The sequence below is a fragment of the Bos grunniens genome, chromosome 18, assembly GCF_055505025.1.
Source record: "Bos grunniens cultivar Pamir isolate PY7600 chromosome 18, Bosgru_T2T1.0, whole genome shotgun sequence".
In the NCBI taxonomy this organism is placed as follows: Eukaryota; Metazoa; Chordata; class Mammalia; order Artiodactyla; family Bovidae; genus Bos; species Bos grunniens.
The window spans coordinates 18,127,224-18,147,096 of record NC_141182.1 but is presented as its reverse complement, the minus strand read 5'-3'; the positions used below and the strand labels follow the sequence as shown (position 1 = coordinate 18,147,096).

Here is a 19,873-nt window from a genome sequence, read left to right as displayed (position 1 = left end):
AAAGTAACCTGCGTGGAGCTTATATTATTCTGTGTGTGTGTGTGTGTCTGTGTTTGTGTTTTGTGTGTGTGTGTGTGTGTGAAAAATAGTCAGTGAATTAAAAAAAACACACACACAATCAACTCTGTACTATGCCAGATGGTGGTAAGCACTCTCCAGGAAATTCAAGGTGATTAAGGTGTTAGAAAGGATGGGTTGCATGTGCTGTTTTGGGGTGGGGGTCTGGGTAGGCCTCTTGGAGGCGGCATCGTTTGAGCAGACCCCTGGATGCAGTGAGGGGAGGGGATGAGGAGATGGTCTCGGGGGAGGGTCTCAGTGAGGGCAGAGGTCTTGTGGCAGAACAAGCCTGCTTGGCCACCTTCCCAAAACCCTGGGACGATTCTTCCCCTTTTCTAGCAAAAGTAGCTGAAGCTCAGAGAGGTTCGTGAACTTATCCGAGTACACACAGAGCGAGTGAGTGATGAAATGGGATTCAAACCCAAGTGTTCCTGGTTGGGACTTTTGTGTCCTTCATCACTGCTTCCTGAATGGAGACGTCTTTTTATGTGCCCTGTCCAAACAGGCAGCAGTCACTGGTTCTCTTCCTGGAGAGGTATATGCATGAACATTCCTGCTTTCATGGTGGCTTTTCCAACTGGGGTCCCTGCTTAGAGAAGGGCCAGGCAGGGCCCACGGCTCTGGCGGGAACAGGTCACACTCAGTGCGTTGTAATCCAAGAACAATGCCCTGTCCCCTCCCCACTGCAGCCGGCTGCCCCTCCCTCCCAGGCAGCAAATTATGGCCTCCGAGTGTGTGCCCAGGCCTGCCTTTGACTTCAGTGGGGCCCACCTGAGCTTCACCTTCAGGATTCTGATAATCAGCTCTCTCTCCTCCTGGCTTCCCCCAAGACCTGTATGGAAATAAGTATGTGTCTGCCAGGGATCAAATGCTTTTGGAGACAAAAGTCGGTACCGAGGACATTACAGGGAGCTATCATCTCGGCACGATGCTCTTCCACAAAGCCCTCCGCTCCTCTTTTGGGCTGACACACTTTCAGCCTGAAAGGTTCCAGCAGGCTGACTTGGTTTTAAGCAAAAGCACATCCTATTATTTTTTTGAGAAATGAAGTGTAAAATTAACACTTATTATTCCTGAGCAGAGGGAAAAAAAAAATAGAAGGGAGAGAGGGACTCTGGGATTTTCGTGCTTGTGGGCTTGTTTGTTTGGCAGTTTGGGTTTTTCTTTCTTTCTTTTTTTTTTAATCATAATAAATCAATAGATTTGCCTGCACCAGCCCTGACTTAGGGGGACTGGGAGACAAGAGCCAGTACGGTGAGCAGGTGAAATCTGCGTTTCACTTTACAAATGAGTAGGGCTGCATAATGCACCTGAATTGCATGGGTCTCTCTTATGGATGTCGGTCATGTGTTCTTAAAAAAAAAAAAGAGGGAGCGATTGTGCATCTTCACTCACAAAATCCTCCAGCCCCACGCCGGGGGCAGAGGGGCCCGCGGGCTCCCAGACAGCGTTGTCATTCTGCTCCGAGGTATCGCCGAGCCTGTGTGATCTTGTATAATTCAGGGAAGTTAACTCTCTGAGCGTGCCTCTATCTGCGGACCCCGCAACTTGGGATGGAATGAGAGGTTGCCGGCACCGGTAGGGGTGAGAGGGATATGGCAGTGAATTCTTTCTGTTGCTGTGGACTGGATGGTATTAGGTCATAGGCATGCAAAGGGGTGTTTGCACAGTAACTAGGGCAGCCCCCAAGCCCCCCCACCTTCTCTTGGATGGTTTTACAGGCAGAGGTACACGTAATGGACACCCCCGGGAGCACCTCCAGCCCCTGCCGGTGGGGAGAGGGTCTTCTCCTTCGGAAGAAGATTTACAGATCAGAAGGTGGGAGAGATTCCTAGGTCTATGGGAAGCCTTCATTCAAGCTTTATTATTTCTCCCCCACTTTTTACTTTTTGCTTGTTTTATCTGCCTTCTCCTGTCTCCCAGGTTGGACACTTTAGCACGTTAGATGGGGAGCGAGGAAAGGGAACAACCCTCCTCAACTTGTCTACCGACTCTTTATCTCATTATCCCGGAATCTCACATGGGTGGTGGTTTGGGGCTGCGATTTGCTCAGATGGTGGCTGTTCAGGCCCTGGAACCGGCTTGCAGCTCCAGGACTGCCTGACTGTGCACATATTTATGAACGTGGGTGCAGGCTATAGCTGCGTCTGGGAATCGGGGGACCAGCTGATGAATTGCTCGGCGCTCAGAGAACGGAAAGTGACTGTCAGACATGATTTCTCTGATTTATAAGTTGCGGGAGCCTTCTTTGTCCTCTCGCTATTTGTGTATCAGATGGGCAGGTCTCCATTCACAGCCAAGTGGATAAAGGCCCCCACTCGGCAGAGAACTGTAAATCCTCCTTTGCTGTCTCAGCCCAGGGAGCCCACTCTGGCCAGGGCATCTCTCATCCCTGAGTATTTTCTGAGCCCCTCCTTCAGGCCTACGTGTAGCCTGATGCTTTGGGGACCAGAGGAGAAGACATTATCTGTGCCCATAGCCTCGTTGCCTGGAGAAGGAAATGGCAACCCACTCCAGTGTTCTTGCCTGGAGAATCCCAGGGATGGGGGAGTCTGGTGGGCTGCCATCTATGGGGTCGAACGGAATCGGACACGACTGAAGTGACTTAGCAGCAGCAGCAGCAGCAGCAGCAGCCTCGTTGCCAGGATCAGGAAGACTCTTAAGATGTGTCAGATGAACCTTGCCTGTGCCCAGGAAGGGCCACCTGTGTGAGCTGGCATAGTCGAGAGGCTGCCTGGAGGTGATGGGCAGGTGGGATATGCACGAATAGGGAGGGCTTTGTATCCTGTTCAGAGTACCACCCCTAGCTAGCTGTGGTACCTCAGCAAATGGTCTCATTCTCTGAACCCATTTTTTTCTTGCCTAGAAATTTTGCCAACAAGCAGGGTGATTTCTGAGATTCAGTTGGTTATAAACCTAAACTTCAGTTAACTGCAATTAAAAAAAAAAAAACCTCTACACAGCCATCATTTTCACATAACCTCTGCCTCATTAATGTGCAGGCGATGTCCGCATCCTAACAGGGAGAGCGTGTATAAGGGTGCTATCTCATTCATTCATTCACTCATTCACTCATTCCCTACTCTGCGCCAGGCTCTGAGAAGCATTGTTTGTGCGGGGCGGGGGTGCACTGGGGGGTCTTCTGAGGCAGTCCCCCACACTGGAGGCCATCTCTAATTATGATGAGAAGTTCCCCGAGGGAAGTGGCGGACGTGCGTGGGGCCCGTGCGGCGAGCGTGCTGAGCCTGCCCTGTGTCCCCAAACTTGTCAATGAATTCCTTTTCCGCCGGTATAAATGAAAGATCAGCTCGAGTCTCTGTCGGGTGCATGTGGCCTAGTTGCCGGGGCTCCCGGGGCACGACAAGCACCCGGTAGATTGCAGCCAGTGGGCTATGTGGGGCAGGCCCACCTGCGCACGCACGTGTGTGTTTGCCTCTGCCGTGGGGTGCCTCGGGGGGGTGGTGGGGGACGGCTGGGCCAGAGGGATGCTTGCTGTCCCCGCCAGCCCCTGCCAGGGCCTGGGGGACCCAGGGACTCGCCAGGAGCCTCAGCCCATCTGTGACTGTACCTTGCCACTGGCAGAGCCCCTCTGCTACCTAATTCTTGCCTTTGAGGGCAGATCGCAGCACCTGGCACCTTTGGTGAGGCTGGTTCCCAGGGGGAGCCCGAGGGGGAGCCTGTGTCCTTGGCTGTCCCAGATAATACTCTCCTCCTTACCCGCACGCTTGGCAACAAACACCTTATTGAGTGCTTGCTGTGTGCCAGAGACCGGTCAAAACCCCTTTTCGTGTGTTAAAGGAGTATTAACTCGTTTAATTCTCACATCAGCTGTTAGAGGAAGGCTGTTTTGATGGGGGCGGGGACTGACTTTTTTTTTTTAAGAAATTTTTTCAAAGGTTTTTTAAAAGCAGTTTTTAAAAGTTGTTTATTTGGCTGTGTCGTGTCTTAGTTGTGGCACTCGGGTCTTCATTGCGTCACGTGGGGTCTTTTGTTGTGACCCATGATGAGGCGTGTGGGCTCGGTAGTTTGGGCGAGTGGGGCTAGCTGCGCCCCAGCGTATGGGATCTTAGTTCCCCAACCAGGGATGGAACCCACGTCCCTCCATACGGCAGTCAGGACTCTCAACCACTGAAACACCAGGGAAGTCCGCTAAAAAGCAGTTTTAGGTTTACAATAAAGTTGAAACTTATCCCTTCTATCCCACTGCCCCCCACGTGCATAGCCTCCCCCATTAGCAACATCACTCACCAGGATGGTCCTTTTTTTTGGCAAAGGTGAACCTAAAGTGAAGCAATATAGTCACCTGAAGTCCGTAATTTTCCTTGGGGCTCACTCTTGGTGTTGTACGCTTTATGGGTTTGGATGCATACACTCCAGCGTTCTTGCCTGGAGAATCCCAGGGACGGGGGAGCCTGGTGGGCTGCCGTCTATGGGGTCGCACAGAGTCGGACATGACTGAAGCAGCTTAGCAGCAGCGTATAGCTATTAGTATAATGTCACACAGAATATTTTCACTGGCCTAGAAGTCCTCGGTGCTCTGCCTATTCATCCACTTACTCACCCCCAAGTAAACACTGAGCTTTTTATTGCATACATGGTTTTTCCAGAATAGTTGGAATCATGCAGTATGTAGCGTTTTTCAGATTGGCTTCTTTCACTTAGTAATATACATTTGAGGTTCCTCACTGTCTTCTTTTTAGCACTGAATAACATTCCACTGTGGGCTTCCCTGGTGGCTCAAATAGTAAAGAAAGTGAAAGTGAAAGTCACTCAGTCGTGTCCGACTCTTTGCGACCCCATGGACTATACAGTCCATGGAATTCTCCAGGCCAAAATACTGGAGTGGATAGCCTTTGCTTCCTTCCCAACCCAGGGATCGAATCCATTTGGTCTCCGATGGAATTCAGTCCAGGTCTCCTGCGTTGCAGGCAGATTCTTTACCAGCTGAGCCACAGGGGAAGCCCAAGAATACTGGAGTGGGTAGCCTATCCCTTCTCCAGTGGATCTCCCAACCCAGGGATCGAACTGGGGTCTCCCACATTGCAGGCAGATTCTTTATCAATTGAGCTATGAGGGAAGCCTAGACAGTAAAGAAGCTGCCTGCAATGAAGGTGACCCAGGTTTGATCCCTGGGTTGGGAAGATCCCCTGGAGAAGGGCATGGCAACCTACTCCAGTATTCTTGCCTGAAGAATTCCTTGAACAGAGGAGCCTGGCGGGCTGCATTCCAAGGGGTGGCAAAAAGTCAGACACAACTGAGCAACCAACACACACACACACACACACACACACTACTCCATTGTCTGGAATTGTCCCAGTTTATGAATCCACTCATCTACTGAACGACATCTTGGTTCCTTCAAGGTTTGGCAATATTAAATAAAGCTACTGTAACGATCCGTGTACCAGTTTTTGTGTGAACTTAAGTTCTCAGCTGCTTTCAGTAAATACTAAGGAGTGAGATTACTAGATCATATGGTAAGAGTATGTTTAGTTTTATAAGAAGCTGCCAAGCAGTCTTGCAAAGACGCTATACTATTTTGCATCTCACCAGCAATCAATGGGCGGTCCTGTTGCTCTACCTCCTCACCAGCATTCGCTGTTGTCGGTCTTCTGGATTTTGGCCATTCTCACAGGTGTGCAGTGTTAAGGAGAACTGCTATTATTTTAGCAAAGAGGAAACTGAGGCCCAGACAGGTTACGTAACTTGTCCAAGGTCATGCAGTAAGTGGCAGAGTCAGACTCTAACCCTGGATGAGGTGACACTCAAGCTGGGGCGATTCCCCCACTGACCAGCAGGCCATGCTGGTCACAGGTGCACCGCACTCATCCTTGCCAGCCCTGTGAGGTGGGGACTCAGGTGGCCACCATCTACTGAGAGTGAACTGATGCCCAGATTATGTGGCTGGAAAAAGCAGCCAGGATTTGAACTCCATCCTGCTGGTTCCGGGCAGGGGCACCAGATCTCGGCTCTGCTGGCCTCGGGGCACGCTCCCTTCTCTGGGCGCCTTTGAGTGAAGGTTTGGGGTCATAGCAGCTCCCAGGTGAAGGGATGGAGCCATGTTCTGATCTGGAAGCAGCATGGAGTGTCCACCCATTGTTTGCGAGCACTGGTTAGACCATCTGTTTCAAAATGTTTAGAAGAGCACTTTCTTGTGTTTTTCAGTATCTTCCGGTGGCTGCCCAGACCTTTTAGAGTAGAATCCCTAAGCCCTCTAGTGTCCACCAAGGCCCTTCTTAAAGTGCATCCCTGGGTTACTACTGTCCCCGCCCCCTTGCTACCATCCAGGTGGCCCCACATGGACCCACATCAGGGCCTTGCTCTGACTCTCACCTCTGGAGCTCCATGCATTCCCTCCCCACTTCTTGACACTGAGTTACATGTTGATCATCTGTCTCCTCATCACTGGAATGGGGACAAGTGCATTATCCACTTATCTCCCCCACAGAATCCCCAGCTCAAAGTACCTGGCACACAGTACATGCTCGATAAATGGTCTGTTGGATTTTGAAAAATTCTAGCTGGACCCCCTCCTCCAAGCCGACCCCATCCCAGCCCCTATCCTCTATGATACAGTCTGAAACGCAAGCTGCTGCTCATGGCTCGCACACTGCGTGGCTAGACCAGCAAGAAGTCATAGCAAATGACACATCCAAGAGCCAGCTATTCAGGTCTGGCAGCCTCTGGAGGCTGGAGCACCTGGAGCTGGGGTGGGTCTCAGCATCCATGGCGCCCCTCCCTGGTCTCTGGTTCCAGTGGGTCATGGAGGGCTGACCTGGGGTGTCCTGGGGGCGGCGTGGCCTCCAGCAGGAGGATGTGGCCCACAGGGTTGCTGACCGGCCGTGGTTCTTCTTGCAGAGGAAGGCATCAACCATGAGTGTAAGCTGTGCAACCAGATGTTCGACTCCCCGGCCAAGCTCCTCTGTCACCTCATCGAGCACAGCTTTGAGGGCATGGGCGGCACCTTCAAATGCCCCGTGTGCTTCACAGGTAGGTATGCCCGGCGGGCAGCAGGTGGGGAGAGGGAAGGGACCCAGGAGCCCAGCCCTTCAAGCCCTGGCCTTCAGTGTCGGTTCCTGGCACAGTGTGGCTCCGGAGTTCATGGGGAGACACCCCGAGGGATCCACAGCCCTATGGCTGCAGGTGCCTCCTCTGTGCCCAGCTGACCTGGCCCTCCTGACCTCAGCCTCTGCGCTTTGGCAGCGTGATCTCCTAACCCTCCTCCCACCCTGCTGCTGCCAGGCATTCCGCCCCTGCCCCAGCCTTGCTCTTCTGCAGTGGGGGCTCCAGGCTCGTTTCTGAGCTGCGAGCTCTGTCCAGCACCAGTGGGGCTCTCCCTTCACCTCCCTCCTGCCCACCCCACCCCTTAGCTCCCTGGCCTGTCCTAGCCCCTGCTGCATCCGTGTTCCAGGCTGGAGGGGTCAAGGGCAGTTCTGCCAGCCAAACTCCCCAGCCCCCAGACTGGCTGCCAGCCCAGGCAAGCGGCTGCCCTGGCCTGAGGCGAGTCTCAGGGGCTCTGCTGGGCCCCCCTCCTGCTGCCCAGATGGCAGCCGGTGTGCGTGGGGGAGCCTGGCCTTCCCCTGCCTCCCCCCGGACATCTGTTGTCTGCCATGGCGGGAAGCCCACCCTGGGGAGGGCGCCTGGTGGGAGGGGATCTCTGAAGGGCTCACTTCCCAGACACACAGCTGCTTCAGGGCCACCTCCTGTGTACGCCCAGGGCCAGGACTGCCTCGTGGACTCCTGCTGCGAGAGGTGGGGGCTGTGACCTGTGGGAAGGGGCTCCGCTATTGGGAGGACCCCACACAATCACACCCCCCTGGGGTTCCCAGGAGTCTTGGCACACACTGGTGCCCCTTACCCCCGAATCCCTCAGTCTCAGGACCCCCCCACCCATCTGTTACCAACACACTCCATGAGCTGAATCGGGGCTGGCACCAAGGGGCCCCAGCTGCCAGGTCTGCCCACCCAGGACACGGGGCCCCCCGTGTAGGGATGTGAGGATGCTGACAGCCTCAGCAAGAATAGCGGTCCTGGTCCATTGAGCACCTCCCTGTGCCAGACACTGTGTTGAGTTTACTTAATACGGACCTCAGTTCTGCCATCTGCAGAGAGGGACCTTGGACAAGACGCTCAGCACTCCCAGTGCCACAGTTTTCCACCAAATGGGGGTAACTAACAGTGCCTGCCTTACAGGCCTGTGCTGTAGTCAGGGACTCCACACGTGGAAGGTAACCAGCAAACGGTGATGATGACAACGATGACATTCATTGGGCTAATTAAGTGCCAGGCCATCTTCTAAGTGTTTTGCAAGGATTAAACCATTTGATCCTCCCAGCTACCCCAGTGAGCTGCCTACTTGAATGGTCCTCGTTTTTCAGATGAGGAAAAGAAGCCTAGAGAGGTTAAGTGACTTGTCCAATATTACACAGCCTGTGAGTGGCAGAGCTCAGCTTCACTGGCTTGAGCCCTCTCCAGTGGGTACCTGTGATGCTCCAGATAGCCCACAGGTTGGCCCCTGTGTCCATGCCTGGGTGGTCCCCACTTGCGAGTGGTGTGGGACAGCTGCTGTGGGTGGCCAGGCCGGTGTCCCCAGTGTCCCCTGACACCATGTCCATGTCCAGTCTTCGTCCAGGCCAACAAGTTGCAGCAGCACATCTTTGCTGTGCACGGGCAGGAAGACAAGATCTACGACTGCTCACAGTGCCCACAGAAGTTCTTCTTCCAGACCGAGCTGCAGGTGAGTGCCCTTGCCTGCTGCACACACCCCTCCTGGTGCTCTTTAGGGCCTCCACTGGCACTGAGGGTCTTGGGGTGAATCCACGATGGTGGGGTCTTGTACTCAGCCCCACCCTAACCGAAAAAGAGCAGGCCCTCTGCACTTGTGTTTGGGGGTCTGGAGCCAGTGCTTGCCCTCCTGGCTGGCCGGTGGCGGGTGTGGCCTCCTGGCCTTGCTGGGCCAGCATTCTGAGCAGAGCTGGACTGAAGCTGCTGAGCCTGGAACTCGAGCCAGAGGCTTTTAACCTTTGTGTGTTTCTGTGGCAAATCCCCTGCCCTCTCGGGTTTCATTTCCCCACCAGTGTTCCGTGATGATGTTCCCTGAACGTTGGGTCTGTGGCTGGTGGCCCGTGTAGCTTGCACGGCTGAGTCCCGGGGGTGTGGGCATCCAGAAGCTGGATTTGGTGTCTTGGAACCTGCAGTGTGCTCAGGAAAGCCAGAAAAGTGAGCAGTGGATGCCGGGTTGAGCCCCAACTCAGAGAAAGGGATACTTGCCATGGGTCCCCGAGGCTGATGTGGCCCTCAAGTGTGGCACACAGCCCTCAGCTTCTTCAGCACCTGCCCCCCATCCATCCAGGGTCTATAGTAGCTGAGAGGATGGCCTTGGGAAGGGAAGATGCTCTGGTGGCCCTTCCTGGATACCCACAGCCATTTCCCTCAGTGTCCTCTGGGACTCCTTCCCACCTGTTGCTGGTTTTTAAGGACCAAGATCTGTGTCCAGGTGAAACCACCTTCTCACCCACTGGTTTTTGCAAGAAACTCTCATAACACCTGGGAGCCCATACGCCATCCCAGAAATACCAGACATACAGACACACACAGAGAAAAATCATATATACACCGTATAATAGCATCACACACACAAAGCATGTTTCTATACATACAGAAAGATCATTTTCATTGGTTAACATCACAAATGCACTGCATCACACAACAGCATCATACCACACCCCAAAAGAAATAACACACAGGCGTCCACAGAAATACCACACGTACACACTGATGCGTGGAAATACCGCCTACTGGGGATAACACGGTTTTCAGGTGGGAGGCAGGTTAGGTTCTGCTGCAGTAACAAATATCCCCTAGCTCTGTCTTCAAGTAACAAAGATTTATTTGCTGCTCACATTACATATCCAGGCAGATGGCCTGGGAGGGACTCTGCTCACGGTAGTTAGTGACCTCAGCCCATGGCAGGTCCATCTCCTATCACGTTTGCATGGTCACTGAGGCAGGAGGGGAGGAGATGACAATTGGCAGGCCAGCTCTCAAAGCTTCACTGGGAAATGACTCACATCTCATTCACACATTGTCTTGACCAGATCCCATCACGTGCCCGTGCCCAATTTCAAAGGAGCGAGGGAGGGAACCCCCAGTGTCTGTAAGAGGAGGGCTGGCTTCCTCATGCCCCCAAGGACTAGGGCACACCGAGGCCCACAGTATCTGCCTGCCCTACACACGCTGCCTGCACACTCATACAGATGGTGGTTCTGCACTCAGCAGCTACCCTCCCACCCCCACCCCAGGGGAGGGGGACAGGGCTGCGGTCACGGCAGAGTCATCATGTTGCTGGAGCTTTTCTGGGGCTGAAGGGGTGCAGCCATGCCTGTTGCAGGGTGGCCCACTTCACCACGCTGCAGCCCTTGCACTCAGCCGGGCCCGGATAGGCCTATGTGGCTCCTGACAGCCATCGCCCAGAGAAAGTGAAGATACTCCCACAGAGGGCACAAGAGGGATTCACCATCCGATAGTTAGGGTCCTGCTCCCATGGGCTGGCCCTGCACCGGGGCTGGGCAGGCAGAGCTGACAAGCCTGACCTCTGACCTTGAACTGCGCCAGATGGTTTGCTGGAAAGCCTATTTCTTTTCCGCCTTTGGGCAGCCCTTCTGACTTCCTCTAAATCCTCTATTACTCACACAGCCTTTATCCCATCTCAGTGTGGGGGAGAATTATAGACCCAGGCCCAAAGGGGATTCTACTTCCAAATGACCACCAGCAAGGTTGCAACCCCACCCAGGGCCCCACCACTGTCTCCCCATTGATCCACAAACTGTGTACCTCTGGGCTGAGCCTGTGGGGGGACAGCTAACTGCCCCTCTTCTCATTTGACCAAGCGGGCTGGTACCAGCCCTGATCAGTGTCTGTCTGGGAAGCCTTGCTTGTGCATGGGCTGAGCACCCAGCACCCTACCTCCACTTGCCTTACCTGCCTGGCCAGCTTCCAAGATGGGGCCCAGGTCCCCACACAAGTGAACCCTTTTATGGCCTAACACATGCATGCATGCTAAGTTGCTTCAGTCGTGCCTGACTCTTTGCAACCCTGGACTGTAGCCCGCCAGGCTCCTCTGTCCATGGGATTCTCCAGGCAAGAGTGGGTTGCCATGCCCTTCTCCAGGGGATCTTCCCCACCCAGGGATTGAACCCACGTGTCCTGCATTGGCAGGCAGATTCTTTACCACTAGCACCACCTGGGAAGCCCCATAGCCCAACACGGCAGGCCTCTCTTAAATGCACCAGCTCATATAAACTGTGATTTACTTAAACTTCGGGCTCACTCAGCCCTCTGGTTCCCCCACACTGTCCTGAACACCAAAAGGGGGATGACTGTTTTATGCGTTGGCTTAGAGGTTTTCCCCAGAGAAACTTCCCAGTCCTGCCTTTTACGAGCTTCATCAGCATCCCTGTGCTAGAGACCAGCTTTGCGATGCAGAGATGTAGGGAGCTTTGGTTTCAAGTCTTGTCTCGCTTTGACTGCACCCACCTGGGGCTGCAGACGTCCCAGACTCCAGAATGGTTTGTATGGGCTGGGGGTTCCCTGGGTCACCCAGTCGGTCTTTAAGGCAGATCCTCAAATGCCGAGAACCTCACTAAATTATAGCCTTAACGAGTCACTATTTTCTGCAATTAATGATTTTAATTACAGACCATTTAAATGTGGAAGTGTTGTAGTAACGCCAAATGTATGCAAATAATGGCTTTCGTTAAGTAACTCAAAGAGCAATTTTCTGGTTTTTTGAGAGGAGAATTTTTCAGGCATTGAAAATTTCATCATCATTACACTGAAGCTGGAGCTGGCAGACACATGGGTTATTTCCCTGGAGTGACATGTGGCGGTTTGGGGGTGCAACAGAAGATGGGGCCTGGTCCTTGCTGAGGCCTTGACTGGCTCCCCAGGCTGTATGTCATGTTGGTTCTATGGAGAGACCCAGGGCAGCTGATGTTTTGAGGCACAAGCAACTCTGGGCTGAGAGGTCTTGGGAAGATATGAAATCTAGAACTGTTCTCACTATTGGAGCAAAATTCCTGCTGTGCATATAGAGGTGGCTTTGGGCTCTGGAAGGCTTGGTCTGTGTCAGAATGAAATGTCTGCCTCCAAAGGGAGTGTTCTCTTGGGCTGCATTAATAGGAACACAGTTGCCAGAAAGAGGGAGGTGCAAGTCCTATTTGATTCTGAGTTTACCTGGCTTTGCTCAAAGACTGAGATTAATTTAAAGGGCTTTGGACAAACCAGGGCATATTCATTGATTAGATGCATGAGAGGGAACTTACGTTGCTCTTTATTTGTTCAGAGCATGCAGGCGGAGAGGTGGAGTGTCTGTTATGTACAGACACTAGATCTAGAAACCAACAGGACAGTGGTGGTGAGACAGAGAAACACCCATAAGGCCTCCATTCTGGAGGGGGCTGATAGACACTTTCCAACAGTGGTCAGTGACGTGGAGAAAATAAAGTCAGGTTTTGGCTGGAGCATAATGGGGTATGAGATTGGTTACAGCTTGGTGAGTGTGGTAAGGAAGGGGCTACTCTCTGAGGAGGTGGCATTTGAGGTGAGGCTCGGAAGATGAGAGGGAGAGAGGGTGTGTGGAAAAGAGCCATGAGTGGCAAGGCCCTGCAGCCACTGTGAGCTGGGTGTGTTGCTGGGATGACAGAAGGTGATGTGGAGCTGAAGCATAGTGGGGTGGGGGGTGGTAAAGGGAGCTGGGAGTGGAGGCCAGGTCTCAGCAAGGTTCATAGGACAGCAAAGGTATTTGAATTCGATCCCCACTGTGATGGGGAACCAGGCAGGGAAGAGATACTATCGGATTTATATCCTGAACCCAAATTTAAGAAATTTAGCCTTTGAGAGTCACTGACTATTAAGAGACTGAAAAATCACAAGCTGGGAGAAAATATTTGCAAATCACATATATGATAAAATACTTGTATCTGGAACATATTTTTAAAAAACTCTCAAAACTCAATAATGAGGGGGGAAATCAACAACAACAACAAAGAAAAAATTTCAACCCTTCACCAAAGATGTAGGATGTTCAACATGGTTAGTATTTAATAACTGTGTGAGTGTTCAGTCGCTCAGTCATGTCCAACTCTTTGTGACCCTCATGGATTGTAGCCCACCAGGCTCCTCTGTCCATGGAATTTTCCAGGCAAGAATACTGGAGTGGGCGGCCATTTCCTACTCAAGGGGATCTTCCCAATCCATGAAATGAACCTGTGTCTCTTGCGTCTCCTGCATTGGCAGGAGGATTCTTTATCTCTCTGTCACCTGGGAAGCCCCGGTTAGTAATTAGGGATGAGCAAGTGAAAACCATGACATAATACCATGATACGCCTAGTAGAATGATCAAAACAAAACCAAAACTGACAAGTGCCAGCCAGAGCCTAGAGGAAGGAGCAGCCAGAACTTTCCTAAATTGCTGGGGGAATGCAAAATGGTACAGCCATGTGGCAAAATAGTTTGTAAGTTTCTTACAAAGTTAAACATACAGTTAACCTGTGACCTAGCAAGGCTACTGCTCGGTGTTTATCCCAGAGAACTTGAAAACATACCCATCTAGAAACCTCTACATGACTGATGTGAAACTTTATTTATAGTGGCCCCAAACTGGAACACCCCAGTGATCCCTTCCCTGGTAAGTGAGCAGACAGGTATCTATTCATACTGTGGACTACTACTCAGCAATAAAATGCATCTGCTCTTACATATAACAACATGTATGAACTGCATGTTGAACCAGACTCAAAAGGCTCCATACTGTGTGATTCGGTATACATGATGCTGTGGAAAAAGGCAAAAATATGGGAATAGAAAACAGACCAGTAGTGCCTAGGGGCTGGGGCTGGGGGAAAGAAACGAGGAAGCCTGAACAAGGTTCATCTAAACACACAAACGCACACACAAGCACGCGTGCCCCGCTCAGCCAGGCAGAGTGCTAGGCTGTGAGCATGCGGCCTGGCTTCAAGGAGCTTTCAAGGGATAATTCACCAGGACAAGGCTTGACTGGACTGCTGGGGGAGTGTGGGGACAGTTGCCTTCAAGTGTTTTAAGCTCTGCCAGAATGAGGGGTGCTCAGCATGCTTCTGGTGGCCCCCAGACTTTCGGTAGTGGGCGGAGACTCTGGATGAAGATTTTCTTCTCTGACAGTCATGATTCAGGCATCACTCTCTGGGGTTAGCTCGAGCAAGATGGGAATGAAATTGTAGAGCCGTGGGCGTGACTGTGAATGCCAAGAGCAGGAAGCGCCATTGAGTTTTCAGCGGTCCTGTTCCCAAGAACCAAGTGCCCTTGATCAAGGCAGTGACACTTGCCTCTGCATCTTGCTGGCTTGGAGCGTGTTCTCTCTCTACTGCTGACCCTCCAGGCTCCTCTACACATGGAAGGAGGTGGTCAGCACTTCCTCCTGTCCTGTCTGCTGAGACAGACACACCTGGGTATTTCAACAGAGGGGCTTTAGTGTGCAGATTTCGTTAACACAAGTAGCCAGAAGGAACACCCAGCTAAGCCAGAAATGGTGACTGCAGCTAACAGCCAGTGTGCAGGCAACAAGTTACAGATTCCTGGAGTGGAAGTCTGGTGGCTGTGCTCAGGTGTGCTGTCCAGTCCTGCTCCGGTGAACTGTGGCCCTGTGGGGCCGATGATGAGCACCAGCAGGGGAAGGGGAGCTGGGCAGGTAGACACACAGAGGCCCACGATGTGGGCAAACTGTCTACACATGGAATAAATGGAAGGTGCTGAGGCGCCTGTCAGTGGAGGTATGCAAACAGAGCACTTGTCTCAAATGCTGCAGGGGGGCAGGCAGGGAGCACAGACTTTGTGAGAGTCGCTCTGCATTTGAAGCCTTAGAGATGGTGACTGCAGCCATGAAATTAAAAGATGCTTGCCCCTTGGAAGAAAAGCTATGACAAACCCAGCTGCTGCTGCTAAGCCGCTTCAGTCGTGTCCGACTCTGTGCGACCTCATAGACGGCAGCCCACCAGGCTCCGCCGTCCCTGGGATTCTCCAGGCAAGAACACTGGAGTGGGTTGCCATTTCCTTCTCCAATGCATGAAAGGAAAAATGAGAGTGAAGTCACTCAGTTGTGTCCGACTCTTAGCAACCCCATGGACTGCAGCCCACCAGGTTCCTCCATCCATGGAATTTTCCAGGTGAGAGTACTGGAGTGGGGTGCCATTGCCTTCTCCATGACAAACCTAGACGGCATATTAAAATGCAGAGACATGACTTTACTGACAAAGGTCTGTCTAGTCACAGCTATGGTTTTTCCAGTAGTCATGTATGGATGTGAGAGTTGGACCATAAAGAAGGCTGAGCACCAAAGAATTGATGCTTTTGAAGTGTGGTGTTGGAGAAGACTCTTGAGAGTCCCTTGGACTGCAAGGAGATCCAACCAGTCCATCCTAAAGGGAATCAGTCCTGAATATTCATTGGAAGGACTGATGCTGAAGCTGAAACTTCGATACTTTGGCCACCTGATGCGAAGAACTCTGACGGAAAAGACCTGATGTTGAGAAAGACTGAAGGGAGGAGGAGAAAGGGATGACAGAGGATGAGATGGTTGGATGGCATCAATGATTTCATGGACACGAGTTTGAGCAAGCTCCAGGAGTTGGTGATGGACAGGGAAACCTGCCGTGCTGCAGTCCATGGGGTCAAAAAGAGTCGGACACAGCTGAGCGACTGAACTCCGTCATTTATCAGCTGTTGGCCTCAGTTTCTTTATCTGTAAAGTGGGTATTAATAGTTCTTGCTAACTCATGGTTGTGTTGTAAAGCCCTTGGCACACCTGCCTGTTACTGTTGTCATTTACTAGTAGTATAGTTAGCATTAGCCATTTGAGGTTCAGATGACTTGGTAGGGTCCCCTCTGTTTGGGCTTTGCTGTGATTTCATGATTTCTGGTCTGAGGTGGAATAGAGTGAGACTAGATCTTTCCCTCTGTGACACCCAGCCAAGTCTCAAGGCCACGGGCACTGGGGCGTGGGAGTTGCTGGGTGCAGAGCAGGGAGGCGAGGGGGCAAGGGCACAGAGTGGGGGCCTGAGGCTGGGCCATCACTTCCCGCTTTCTACATGTTTCCAAGCGCCTTTGGCCTGGACCTTTTCTCTGGACACTTTCCTCAGCTGTTCTGGGGCTCAGTGGAGGGAGGCGTGCAGATTTGGTTGGGGACATGAGACAAGCCTGTAAACCGCACACCCCAAAAATGTCAAGGCTGTTGGCCTTGCGTTTCCAGCCTCAGGCCTCAGCAGATGAAGGCCTGGGGCCCTGTGGGCCCTTTGCCAGGGGTGAGCTGACCTGAGGAGAGAGGTGCGCTCCGCCCGCCCAGCCCAGCTGTCTCTGATCCCCGCAGGCACCTCTCTGCTCACAGACACTGGCAGAGACGGCACCTCCTTCTCGCCATCCTGAGAGCCTCACTGCATCTCAGTCTTCGTTATCACCAAGGGGGTCTGTAAGGGGGATCACCGATTCCCAGCCATACACAGCAGGCCTCTGACAGGTGGACAGGCTCCTTGCAGAACTGGCCAGGAAGTAGTTATAACAGTCGCCCCCTGGGTGGATGCCTAGTGTGGGCCAGGCCCTCTTCTAAGCATCTTGCGTGGACTGTCTTCACTGGGGTCCTTCTCCCCATTGACTGATGTGGAAACTGAGACTCCTAGAGGTTAAATGATTTGCCCAGGGTCATTTGCCAATGGCAGAGCCACAGACAAATTGTCTTCGCCACCAAGGCAAACAGAAATCCTCCAAAGTTTAAATGAATTGCCATTTATATGAGCTAATAGATTTAAATGAGGCCTGCGGTGCTGAACTATAAAAAGCCTTGTGTCAGGGGACCCAGAAACTATTTTAGTAGTTGGGCCAAGCAGGTAGCACAAATAGCAGTAACAGGGGATGCAGAAGAACCTGCTCGTGGGTGGGCCCCAGCGGAAGCACCCCGGGGACTGTTCTGCGGAGCCAGTCCTATGTAGCCATGTTTGCAAGGCTGCAGCTTGAGGCCAAGAGCCTGCAAATTTTCTCGCAATGAGCAGTCAGCTCAGGCCAGGCTTAGGGAGAGAGGAAGAATGGGGGCCAGGTTTGGGGAGAGGAACCTCACAAGCTCTCACGCTTCCTGTGATGCATCTTCACACTCATGCAGCTTTGCCGGGTGCTGTCACAGGAGGCTGAGATGGAGAAAGGTCTCTGATGCTGGGATGTCTGACATCCCAGACCTCTGTGGTGGGGCCAGGACTGGGGAGTGGCGGGCCTGCCCTGTGCCCTGGAATCTAGACTCTGTCACCAACAAAAGCCCGGGACTGCAGGAAGCACATCCCAAGCTGGCCCGCAGCAGCAAAGCGGCCAGCCTGGCGTTGAGCGGGCACATTTAAAGGATTAGCTCACGCTGTTTGCTTGTGTGTGCCTAATCACGCCGCTTCCAGCTAAATGATTACAATTGATTAAAAGCAGAGCTAGGTATTCTAACTAGCAACCTGGAGCCCTTCCGACGGGGCCAGCTGGGTCCTACCAGACGGAATCCTGGTACCCAGCCAGGGGGAGGTGTCTGTGAGCCAAGGGCGTGGTCTGAGCCCCAGGGGGACCCCTCCTTGTGAACACTGACTTTGACCTTTTCCTTCATTCCATTTCACAGACATTTACTGAGTACCCGTTATAGTCATCATCATGGGGGCTTGGGCTGCGGCTGTGAATGGGTACATAGGTCCCTATGCTCTCGAAGCTGACGTTCTGCAAGAGATACCAATGATAAGTCAGTAAATATGTGAACAAGGTCGTTCCAGATTGCAGAATTTTGAAGACAGTAAAATACTGCTTTGGGACAGAAAGTGAAGTGTGTGTGTGTGTGTGTGTGTGTGTGTGTGTTGGGGCAAGGAGGAGGGACTGACGGCTGAAAAATCAGATCAGGGGTCAAGGAAGGCTGGCATATCCACTGAGTCCTGGAGGTTGAGAAGGAACCAGTCGGGGGAAGAGCTGGAGGAATATCCGGGGAAGGGAACAGCCAGTGCAAAGGCTCAGAGGCATGGACAGATTTGGGGAGTCTGAGGAACAGAGAAAAGGGCAGTCAGGCTGGAGAGGAGTAAGGCCCCCTCTTGCTTCACTCTTCTGGCCATGCTTTTCTCAGCTTCTGTGATGCAATGCACCGCTGAGCCTTCTGCTTGAATGCCCTTCCCTTCTGAGTCTTCGGGGCCCCAGTCCAAGTGGTCCATTCTCTGAGAAGCCATCCCTGATTCTCCCTCCTTGGACTTCTCCAACCCTGCATTTAACTCCCCGATCCCTTTGCATGTCTACACCTGACTTCCCTCTCTAATGTGAGTTTGGGGAGGGCGAAGCCTCTTTCTGCCTGCCATCCATCCATCCATCCACCCACCATATGTTTCACCATATTTGTTTTTAGCTCCTGGAAAGTAGGGAACAAAGGGAAGAGAACACACATGACGAAAGGAGTAAAAGAAGGAGAACTGCAACTGCAGATTCTAGGAGCCCATTTTTAAAATTCCTGGTCCTTATAAGATGGGTAACCAAGGAGCCAGTTTCCTTGCCTCTTTGCACTGCTGCTATCAGATCTAGCCAGATAATTATAACTAATAATAATTAAAAACTGAAAGTGCTCTAGGCATATACTTAGCATTTGACTCTTTGAGCTTTCCGCGAGCAGCAGCATCTTCCTCCTTCCTGTTTTAAAAGACGGCCTGTCTATGCCAGCCACCACTACACAGAGAGCAGGGCCTGGCTGGGCTTGGCCAGGGGAGTGAGAGGGAGGTGCCAGTGACACCCAGCCGTGGTCCCAGGCAGCGAGTGCCTGTTGCAGGCCTTGGAGCCCTTCCCGGGTTGCCCCTCCTCCGTTGTCTCCTATTGCAGACGCTTGCCCCTTGCTGGCCTCAGTTGTACAGTGGTTTGTACCGTGGCCTTGTCTGTACAATGGCGTGGGACCTACTGCCTCGGGTTTTGTGAGGATGGACAGTTCTTCAGAAAAGCACTTGCTGAGCACTTAGAATATAAAGCTTCCTGTCGGTAATTACGGCACATTTAGGGTATGAGCCCTGCCTTCCCCACTAGGGCTGGAAACCAGAGCCCAGCACAGCCCGATTTCTATTCACCTTGGCGATGTGGTGCGGTGGTGCCCACAGAGCCTGGCTGCAAACCCCAGCCCCACTACCGAGTGGCCCTGTGACCCTGAGAAGTCACTGACCCTCTCTGGGCCTCAGCGAATGGGGCGGGCAATGACAGCGCCCGAAAGGCCTTCAGCCCCAGGTCTGGTCCAAGTCCAGGTTTGCTGAGCATCAGCCACGTTGTTGTCACTGTCGTGACCTGTGGGCTTCGGTTCACTCCTTCACGGCTCTTTCCTTCAGCCCGTCATGCGTGGATGCGCTCAGTGCAGCCCACAAGGTTTGCTGAGCACCTACTATGTGCCAGGCGTGTACACATTCTAGGGATACACAAAGGCCTACGTCTCTCAAGTGCTGCCCAGAGAGAAATAGGGAACTGATGAGGCCAGACGGACAGAGTACGGGATCCACATTCACGGGGTAACCTAGTGTAATATATGCACTAGAGCACGGCATCACCGCAGTCATGCCGTGTGTGAGTCTCACAGCAGGACTGCCGTGCCCTGCGGAACCCCAGCTGGCCCCATGTGACATCGCAGGAGGCCCGAGCGTGGCCCCTTCCTCTCCGTGTCTGCAGGCCTGTCTGTGTCTCTTGGTTTTTTACTCCTGGGTGGCGCAAGACCTTGCCTGCACATCGTGGTCCTCTGTCACCGCGGCCGCCCCTTGGGGTG

At 52.7% G+C, this 19,873-nt stretch overlaps 1 protein-coding gene across 10 annotated transcripts in view; it reads left to right on the top strand.

Annotated features, from left to right (window-relative positions):
• The window catches only part of ZNF423 (zinc finger protein 423), a 345,388-nt gene that overhangs the window by 304,820 nt on the left and 20,695 nt on the right, over positions 1-19,873 (top strand). For all 10 annotated transcript variants that reach the window (XM_086350576.1, XM_086350574.1, XM_086350577.1 and 7 more), the window contains 2 exons: positions 6,916-7,047; positions 8,679-8,794. In XM_086350576.1, the coding sequence (XP_086206702.1) occupies positions 6,916-7,047; positions 8,679-8,794 (248 nt within the window). The remainder of the gene's footprint in view (positions 1-6,915; positions 7,048-8,678; positions 8,795-19,873) is intronic.